The following is a 10,724-nucleotide window of genomic DNA, read 5'->3' on the forward strand; positions in this document are numbered from 1 at the left end:
TGGTGTTAGCTAGACAATATGTTGAAGGTGTTAGCCCCCTGTGTTCTCTGTCTATGACCTGATGTTTAGATTGATTCTAATCTAAAAAGTGAGATAACAGAGTTTTACATAAATTCATGCAGTTTTTGAGCTCAGAGTTCTACATGAATGTCTGCAGTTTTTGAGCAAAGTGCAATGTAACTCTGCATCCTATCCAATCTATTGAATTCAACTTTATTAGGGCATTTTGATGCCACACTTCATCAAATGCTTCTTGGTGTCAAACACAACGACTCTCACCTCATCTCAGGAATTCAACTCCTTCCTTCATATTTTGACTAAGAATGGAACGAGATCGGGAGCCAAGAGATCTTGATGGAATCCTTTTTAGCATTGGTGAACAGGTTATTGATAATTAAATGCCAGTTAATGGCACTGCCAACAACACCTTCCATCACATTGACAGTAGATGGATTTGTATTTGACCAGATCTGATTTGCCCTGTTTTTTTTTTATATAAAGGAATCAGCTGGTTAGCTTTCTGTCTTGTTGGATAGATGTCACTGTTAATGGCTGTACTGGAACAGCTTGGCTAGAATTGCAGCTGGTTCTGAAATACAAGTCTTCAGCACTGCATCCAATGTTGTTATAACAAATAGCCTTTGATATATGAAGTACACAATACTATTTCTTGGCTCTTCTAAGAGTATGCTGAATTGGCTGAAGATTGAAGAGCTCTAGAGAAGATTAAAATAAATGATCCAATCAACAATTCCGGCTGAAGATGGTTGCAAAATGTTTCTGCTTCACACAAGCCTCCCTTTTGCAATCTCATGTAAGCCTCTGACATCAGTAAGGATGAGGGTGATCTTGGAATCTCCTGTTCAGTGATCTTAGACTAATCAGACTTGATGTTGCAGGACTGCAAAGTTTTAATCTGTTGGTTGAGGGATTTCTTAATGCTTAAAAATGTGTTGCTGGAAAAGCGCAGCAGGTCAGGCAGCATCAAAGGAACAGGAGAATCGACGTTTCGAGCACAAGCCCTAGGCTTATGCCCGAAACGTCAATTCTCCTGTTCCTTTGATGCTGCCTGACCTGCTGCACTTTTCCAGCAACACATTTTTAAGCTCTGATCTCCAGCATCTGCAGTCCTCACTTTCTCCTAGGATTTCTTAATGCTGTCTATAAGCTGCAGCTTCTGCTCTTTGTCATGCTCTGTTGTTGTTATTTCATATCGCTTGTCCATTACAGATACTGATCCAGTTAAAATCTGATTTAAAATGTTAATTTGTATAAGTAATGATGACCGTCTGAATGAGTACAAATTATTTTTCAGCTCAAGTTTAGATGATGTAGATGATGGTTTGCCTTCTGCTGCAAATAAACTTTCCATCACACGACCTTTGGCTGCTAGCCAAGAGGCACATTTACAGTCATCTGATAAAGTGAAAGACAAAGATTCCCTGAACTCATCTCCAGTAAAATCAGACCTGGTGAGTAATGCTTTCAATACATCAAATCATTTGTGGTAATTTAAATTAAATAGAATTAGATAATGACAGTAAAGTAATGAGCAGTAAACAGTAAAGCCTTGCTCCTGTCTTGGTACTCATGATGAAACCATTGAATAAAACTTCACATTTAATTCTTGAGTGAATGATAAGTTGTCATCTGTGTACTAGTGCACTGGTACTGAACTGTATGATGTAGACTTGTTTTTCACAAGGTGATTTTAACTCTATTTCAGGAGGGTTTAGAAGCAAAGAATTAACATTATTTATTACGTAACTTTTGAGAGTGCTGATCAACGTTGAGAACCAAAAACTTTGATCCAAACTGCATTTTATTGTAACTCATTTTCTCGTCTTCATTCTAGTTGAGGTTTTGCGATCTTTAAAGCTGTTCTTGATTTGAGGTTTCAGTTTAAATACTAGTTTGGTGTAAAATACTAGAATATAGACCTTAAAGCAAACAGTGACTGACATTGGTGCTTCAGGATTTAGTGGAGTTTGTAGAATAGTTGTGAACCTTAAACAATTTGTCATTTTATGCCGAGTGATATTTAACTTTTAGCAATCAGAAAATTGCATTGATTTTAATGATCGTGCCAAAATGTGCTGTTCAGTCCAGATATCTAAATACTTTGTAATCAACCTGTTCCAATGTGTTGACTTACCTCTGGAGCAGATGGGACTTGAAATTAGGCGTCCTGGCTCAGAGGTAGGAACACTACCACTGTGCCACAAGAGCAGTCCACATGTTTATGTTGATGTTTATGCTCCACACAAGCCTCCCTACCACACTGTTTCATCCAAGCCCATCACAATAAATATCAAAATAAAAAAGAACTGCAGATACTGGAAATAAAAACAGAAAGTGCTAGAGAAGCTCAGCAGGTCTGGCAGCATCTGTAGAAAGAAAAACAGAGTTAAAATTTGTAGTCCAGTGACCTTTCATCAGTCCTGGCTTTTGTTTTTGTTTCATCATAAATGCATCGATGTTCTTTTCCTCAATAGCACAATGGGGGTAACAAGATTCACATTCTGGCTCACTAATTAAAACAGGTTTAACTAATGCTTAAAATAGGTTTCTGTAGAACCTACTGAGTGATCTAAAAACATTCAAATTACAAGTATTGTGTACATTATCAATTAGTGATATTGTATTACAGACATTTAAAGACTTGATTTCAGAATACGTGTTGACATAAAAAACAATTTACATGCTGGATATAATGACCCAGGTTTTAGAATGGCAATGACTGCAGAATCATCAGTATTTGTTTCTGTTGCTCCCTAAATAATGCAGAAATCCAGAAGTCTTCAAATAAATCTCAGTTACTGTACCTTTCAGTTTTTAAAGAATAAAAGCAAGGTACAATCCCAAGAATGCTGAAATCACATTTTTCTTAGGTATAAATTTACAGAAAGTTGTAACTTGTGTACATAAGTACAGTAAACCACTTGCATTGTAACTTGTTGCAAAACTTAATTGCACCAACAAAAAGATTAATTTAATCAAATCACTTGTCCCTCAGTGTAGCAGTGGCAAATCTGTGGTATCTTTTGTTCACTGCTGCAAAAACAAATTTTCCCTTCTGTGTGAAATATAAAAGTAATATGTTGCAATAGAATGTTTAAATGTGCAACTTTTTTTTCCAACATGCACATTTTATTTGAGAATCAAATAAATTATGTCACAATGTGATGTTTTGTATAGCAGACTAATTCATTCTGACAAAGTAATTTTGACTGGTGAAAATGATTTTGATTTTAGTGCTGTGACTATCTTCTTTTGCGTTGATGTTAAAATCACAAGCATTTATACAACATTGTTTTCAGATTGAACTTGGTATGTTGAAGCCTCGTGTGCTTTGCTGCATTCTTGCCTCTAAGGATCACCTGTAATATCTTTTCTGACTGTATAGCAGGGTGAATCATAGATATTAAATATGGTTCCTGGTATGCCAACCAGGTGCTGTGTAAAAGAGTTATGCTACACCATTTTGGACAACAATACACCAATGTTGATTTAGCTAGATTCCTTTTACTCTTTTCAAGTAAAAAAATATTTTATGGCTCTTGCTGGAATAGCAAACTGTGATATAGAGTGGCTAAGGCAGTGAGATATTTGGAACCTCAAGAATAGTGTATCTCCTTACCAAATGAGACGTAGGCTTTGAGAATGAAACTGTTGAACAGCTAAGATGGCTGAAATTTTGAGAATTAAGGTGTGTGAACAAGATTCAAATCAGGTCCAGAGAAAGAAAGGGTGGAAGGGAAAGAAAGACTCAGTTAACACTGAGAGAAAACAGACGGAAGGGGTCATAAGGAAAATATCAAAAATATAACATCTTAACTATCAAAGACCAATTTACCACTTTAAGGAAAGAGTCATCACTGTTTAAACTGTTCAGTGTTTGGGTGCAAGAAATTGATTGGAACTACTTTAATTATCACATCATTACAAAGCTTCTGGTATTTTTAATTAGCAGATTTTAATCTCTGTATTATGTTTAATGAGTGACACATTGATTAAAGTACAAATCCATCAAGTTCACAACAACAGGGGGAATTGAAAAAGAAATACAATTTATGTGAAGCAAATGGCAAAGTGGCAGAAAATAACAAGCAGAGATAACAAGCATAAAACAAATTCTAGAGATTCACAATTTACATGATATCTCTTAATCTGCTGAATTGGCGGCCAACTTGTACAATACTATCGGTGTGTATTGTTCAGAGCTTGTTATTTTTTTCCAGTATGTTTTGGCTTATTAATCTTGACAGTGGAAACATCAGTTATATATTTTATTTCTTATAGTTGACAAATTCATGTTTAACACCAGAAAATATAAATGGGCTGTAAATGTAAAGGGTAATTTTGGATCACTACTACTTTGAAACTTTTTGGGTAGCTACATCAAACCAGTGAAGCAGTAGTTCAGAGTAGAGCATTGATGTCATATGAATATAAATCAGGTTTTGCAGTTTAGTTTTCTATTTTCATTAGGCTTGGTTGCTATCTGTTTTGCTGCATTGATAACAATGCCATTAAGTACAGTAACATTTAGAAAAGCTAATTTAGTCACAGGATTTTAAAAAGTGTCATGTATTAACTTAATCACAATTCACGTATGTTAAAATATGTTTACAAGATTAGGTTACTAAGTTGCCTTAGTCCTGAATTATTGCACCTTCACTACCCTTCTGCGCAGGCAACTCCTGAGGAACCAGTTGCCTCTGCAGATGCCTTGTTAAGTAGGATTATAGGACACACAGATGACGAACTTGACTATCTACAGCCTGACACAGCTGAAAAGAACCCTTCAGCATTTGCGTACAAGTTACAGGTTTGTACCGAAAATCATTTCCTGCTCCATTACCGCTGTTTGTGTTTGCATTCATTTTCATGTCCATTTCTGTTTGTTGTCCAACGTTTGATCACAGTCAAAGTCTTACACTTATTTTTTTCCAATACTGCTTTTCTGTGGATTGTTTCCTGCCAATTCAATGCCAGGAAGAGCTAGTGTATGCAGCCATGAGGATAGAAGCACTGCAGCTAGCCAAAGAGCTTTCCAACTCTCCCAGCAGCTCCTTAGATTATGAGGTATCCCATACTGCCTGGAGTGTTGTGTTTGTAGTGCACTGACTAGTGTGTGTATATTAACTTGATCAAAAGTTTTCTACTGTGTAAAGCATGTTTAAGTATTTTTTATCTAGTTTTTAAATAAGTCGCTTAAGAATAGAAGTTCTGAATTGCCCCTTGTTGACTGCATGTTTAAAACAATTCCTCCCTTTTTTCCCTTTATAGATTGTAGGTTGATTTATGTCACAAGGTTTAGAGTGTGACTTTGCATGCGTAACATAATAATAGCTAGCCTAGGGGTGTAATAGGAAACTTTACTATTGCATTCAGCTTGCTTGACTTTCCAAACTATCTCCTACACTTTGAAAAGTGGTTGAATAAGTATTCTGATAGATACTAGCTTGCAGAATTAGAAATAAGGTCAGAGAATACTGGAATTGCTGAGTAGGGCACACAGCATCTGTGGAGATTAAAAACAAAATTACCATTTTTGGTCCTTGAACCTACATCAAAACGAGAAGAAGTTAGAGATGATGCACTACCGAAGCAGGTAATGGGTTGAAAGAGAAATTAACAAAAGGAAAGGTCTGTATTAGGAGAGAAGGCAGGAGAGATTAACTGACAAAATAGATGATAGTGCAAGGCCAATGGGAAGAGAATGGGACAGTAAAGAAAGAAAAGGTGGGTCTAGATGAGGTATCAGAATCATCAGTGTGGATGCAGGCCATTCGGTCCATCAAGTTCACACTGACACGCTGAAGAGCCCCACCCAGGCCCCTCCCATACCCCAAAACCCCATAAGCCTGCATTTTGGATGGCTCACCAAACCTTCACATCCCTTGACACTATGGGCAATTTAGCATGACCAATCCACCTAACTCACACATCTTTGGACTGTGGGAGGAAACCAGAGCACCCGAAGGAAACCCATTCAGGCACAGGGAGAATGTGCAAACACCAAACGGGCAGTCTTCTGTGCCTGGAATCAAACCTGGGACAATGGAGCTGTGAGGCAGCAGTGTTAAACACTGAGTCACTGTGCCACCCTGAAAATCTTGACTCGAACCCACAACTTTTGGCCACTTCACCAACTCTGTATAAGTCCAATGCACTCTCCATTGTGTCCCAGAGGCTCAAATAAATAAACAAGATGACAACAGCTACTGTCCAAATAGATTGGGGGAAAGGTTATGGTCTGAAATTATTGAACTCAGTGTTGAGTTTATAAAGTTATAAAATGCTAATCAAAAATTGAGGACATGTTCCTTTGCCGTATTCTGAGTTTCACTGGATCACCATAGCATAGTACAACAAAAACCGTGAGGTCAGAGTAGGAGTGAGATGGAGAATTTGAAACAAAAGCTAAAGGTCATACTCATAGAGTGAACAGAAGTCTCAGAGTTATTTTGATCCTGCAAAAAGTGGATAAGAAAATAGTGTACATGATACACCAATACACAGGACTTTTCAAAGTTACAGAATCTCCGCACTATCTCTGTGAACTGATGGTGAACAGATGAATTGGAACAACGTTCACTTGCATACATTCCGAGGCAGCCTTTAATGTTCAAACTTAGAATGCAAAGATCATCAAGCTGTCTCAAATCCGAACAGCTGTTACTCACCGCAGATTTGGATGACATACCTTTCATTCATAATTATATTAGCATGTAACAAAATATTTCCAAATGTACCTGTTTGATCATTCAAAGCCAGCCGCTACCTAATTAATAGAAGCACAATATAATTTCAGTCGTTACTAATGAAATCCCTTTGGATTTTTTGGAACCTCTGGACAATAAAAGCAAATAGGTTGATGAGTTACAATGAAAACATTGGAATGGTAATGCATCCATAAACTCCAGCAATGATTTTCCGAGAGGTCCTTGTGCTGTTGTGAATTGAGTTGGATTGACATTTTAGTGAGCCAAACTATAAATGAACAAGCCAAATACCAGGTAGCCGTAAAATGAGTCTTGCTTTTGATGTAAAAAGTGATTCAGCATCCTATTCACCACACTTTTTGTTAGGGGCTCAGGACTGAAAATTGAGCCATTTTGCTTTGCTGGGTATGGAGTGGCAATAAGTCTGTAAGTTCGCTCGCTGAGCTTGAAGGTTTGTTTTCAGACGTTTCATCACCATACTAGGTAACCTCATCAGTGAGACTTTCTGGTGAAGCGCTGGTGGTCCCACCTCTCTATCTGATTTCTTAAGGTGGGTGATGTCATTTTTGGTTTTTTTTTCAAGGGTCGGTAGATAGGATCTAAATCAATGTGTTTATTGATGGAGTTCTGGCTAGACTGCCATGCCTTTAAGAATTCTCTTGCATGTCTTTGTTTTGCCTGCCTGAGGATGTGTGTGTTGTCCCAATCAAAGTGGTGTCCTTCTTTGTCTGTATGTATGGAAATCAATGAGATGGCTCATGTCTTTTGGTGGCCAGTTGGTGTTCATGTATCCTGATGGCAAGTTTCTTGCTAGTTTGTCCAATGTAGTATTTTTTACAGTTCTGGGCATGGTATCTTGTAAATGACGTGAGTTTTGCTGGTGGTATCTAATGGATCCTTTAATTTCATTAGTCATTGTTTAAGTGTTTTGGTAGGTTCATGGGACTACCATGATGCCAAGGTGTCTTGAGCAGTCTGGAAGTCATTTCTGATATGCCTTTGATGTAAGGTAATGTGGCTATAGTTTTTGGTTGCATGTGTCTACTTGTTTGGGTTTGTTTCTGAGGAATCGACGGATTGTTTATTGGGTACCTGTTTTTCTTGAAAACGTATAGATCTATTTTTTCTGCTTTTTGTAGTTCTTTGAAATCATTGAAATAATGACTTAATGCAGCTCTGTTTGTGGGTGTTGGGGTGATTTGGTCAGTGTGTATTGTTTTTCTGTAGACGCTGGTTTGAAGCTCTCCATTGACTGTACTTTCAACAGTCACGTCTAGGAATGGGAGTCTGTTGTTGTTCTCCACCTCTTTTGTGAACTTTGTGCCTGTCAGGATATTGTTGGTGTTCAATGTTTCCTCTAATTTGTTCCGTTTTGTGATGATGAAGGTGTCATCCATGTAGCGGACCCTAAGTTTGGGTTGGATCGATGGGAGGGCAGCTTGTTCAAGTTTCTGCATTACTGCTTCTGCTGTGAGCCCTGATATTGGTGATCCCATAGGTGTTCTGTTGACTTGTTTGTAGGTTTTGTGATTGAATGTGAAGTGGGTGGTGAGGCACAGATCCACTAGCTTGAGGATGTTGTCTTTGCTGATGAAGTTGGTGCTGTCTGTGGTTTGTGGTTCTGGTGGTTCTGGTTCTCCTAGTAGTGATGCCAGTGTTTCTTTGGCCAGGTTGATGTTAATTGATGTGAAAAGTGACAATACTTGAATTAGCCACAATTGTTACTTTGGAAGAAGGCTGCATGCAAACTTGATGCTGCCTCCTCACTTACCCAATAGTGTCATTGTGCCAAGCATGGCATATGCTGCAAGCTGCCTAAAAGCTCAGTTGGCGGGCAAGCAGCATTGCAGAGATAACATGGAGCAGACAGTCTACCCTCTGAAAGGAGTATTCAATGCAAGGGAGTCCTGCTAATTGTGTGTACAGACATGCTACAGATTGCTACATGTTGCAAATGTACATGTTAAACACCTAAGCGAGAGAGTGATGCCTCCTAGGGTCACAGGTGCAGCACTTAGTCATAGAGTCCAAGCAGGAAGAATGATGCCATTTTCGTGAGTGGCCAGGAAGCCTTCACAAACCACCACCTTAAGGGAAAGGGAGTCAGTAGCCAGAAAGATTAATTCCTGGAGTCTGATTGAAGATCCAGAAGCATTTCGTGCTTCAGAAGGCTCAGTAACCTCAGATAGGTAGTCAAAGCCAATAAATGTATCTTTACATGACATCTCCTACCCACAGCTCCACCAACCTCTCAGGTTCGTCAAAGCACCACACCCCCATTATTCATCCAGTAGCACTACATGGCAATCAGACCTACCATTTAGATCGAGCTGCCTGGAGCAGAGTCTGTGGTACCTGAGAACATTAGCAGGATGCAGGGTGGCACGGTGGCTCAGTGGTTAGCACTGTTGCCTCACAGCACCAGGGGCTGGGTTTGATTCCTGCCTTGGGCGACTGTCTGTGTGGAGTTTGCACATTCTCCCTGTGTCTCCGTGGGTTTCTTCCAGGTGCTCTGGTTTCCTCCCACAAACCAAAGATGTGCAGGTCAGGTGAATTGGCTATGCTAAATTGCCCATAGTGTTAGGTGCATTAGTCAGGGCGACTGTCTGTGTGGAGTTTGTACATTCTCCCTGTGTCTCCTTGGGTTTCTTCCAGGTGCTCTGGTTTCCTCCCACAAACCAAAGATGTGCAGGTCAGGTGAATTGGCTATGCTAAATTGCCCATAGTGTTAGGTGCATTAGTCAGGGGGTAAATACTAGGGTAGGGGACTAGATTTATTCTTTGGAGGGTCGGTGTGGACTTGTTGGACCAAAGGGCCTGTTTCCATGCTGTAGGGAGTCTAATCATTAAGGATAACAGGATGTTATTGCCTTGTGTTCCTTCTCAACTCTGCACTCACCCTACCTTGCTATGTGGCATGGTGAACAAACTGCTGTTCTTTCACACTAATATTCCCTTTTCAAATTTCCTGAGTTTGGACAGCCAAGATCAGAAGCTGCGTTTTCAGTCCAGCATACCAAGAATGAAAGAGAGTGAGCACTAATACAACTTTGAAGAGACCCCCTTCATTTGAACTGATCATCACAGAGAAAAGTTAGATACTGATACAGATATCTACTTTAAAGACTAGTATAGAAGTAGGCTAGCATGCAATGATTCGCTAGGAGTGCAGGGGTTTAAGCCACACCCAGGGGCAAGGGTATTCATTTAACAGGTCAATGCAGAGCAAGGTTGTGGGTGAATTCTGGTACAGAGCTGATGACGATCTCACTGAGGTGGAACATAGGAGAAGATATACAACGACTGTGGATGCCTTGGTTGGATGCTAAGCAGCATCCTGCAAATGTCATAGAAGATTCTGACTCCAACTTAGAAGGCTTCATGCTGAACTTATTCTCTCAGTGGCCTCTACTCTATCTCATGCCATGCTCAAAATTCAGAGACACTGCAACTGCTGATCCCATTGCAACCTAAGTGTGAACAGATTGCAAAATCATGTGCCCTTTTTGTGAGATGTAGCAATACTTCTTTCCAAATCCAGGAGCTCATCACATACACGTCGCAGTACTTGCAGAGATTGTCATATGCAATTTCTTCCAAATTATTTCAACTACAAGATGTTTATCTGGTCCTTCGATTGCTCATGCTGGGTCCCTCTTCTAGCTGAACCATATTCATTGATAATTGAAAATTGTAGTATAATGAGAGGCATGTAAATCATGAAGAAGCTGAGCACATGACTGTAACATCAGAAAAAGAAAAGACTCCGAGCTGAATTAGCATATAAAGAGAGGTCTTGGATACTGCACACTAGAGAGCTGTATTTGAGAACCTACCATAGGCAGATAAAAATGAAGGTGTGTTACAGTACAAAAGGAGTTAAATAGCCTTCCTTACTGATTAGGAACCATCCGCTTCAGGGACAGTGCTTGTCAACATAACCACAGCCTGAGACCACTATCTCAATGTACAGGTGACAATATTGCCTGGAAT

General features: G+C 39.3%; 1 protein-coding gene across 1 annotated transcript in view; it reads left to right on the plus strand.

Annotated features, from left to right (window-relative positions):
- The window catches only part of LOC122547955 (transforming acidic coiled-coil-containing protein 2-like), an 18,838-nt gene extending 13,693 nt beyond the window's left edge, over nucleotides 1-5,145 (plus strand). The window contains exons 6-8 of the mRNA XM_043686515.1: nucleotides 1,316-1,472; nucleotides 4,697-4,831; nucleotides 4,999-5,145. Coding sequence (XP_043542450.1) covers nucleotides 1,316-1,472; nucleotides 4,697-4,831; nucleotides 4,999-5,130 — 424 coding nt within the window. The 3' untranslated portion in view covers nucleotides 5,131-5,145. The remainder of the gene's footprint in view (nucleotides 1-1,315; nucleotides 1,473-4,696; nucleotides 4,832-4,998) is intronic.
- The last annotated feature ends 5,579 nt before the right edge of the window (nucleotides 5,146-10,724 follow it).

Source organism: Chiloscyllium plagiosum, unplaced genomic scaffold (assembly GCF_004010195.1).
Source record: "Chiloscyllium plagiosum isolate BGI_BamShark_2017 unplaced genomic scaffold, ASM401019v2 scaf_5165, whole genome shotgun sequence".
Taxonomy (NCBI): Eukaryota; Metazoa; Chordata; class Chondrichthyes; order Orectolobiformes; family Hemiscylliidae; genus Chiloscyllium; species Chiloscyllium plagiosum.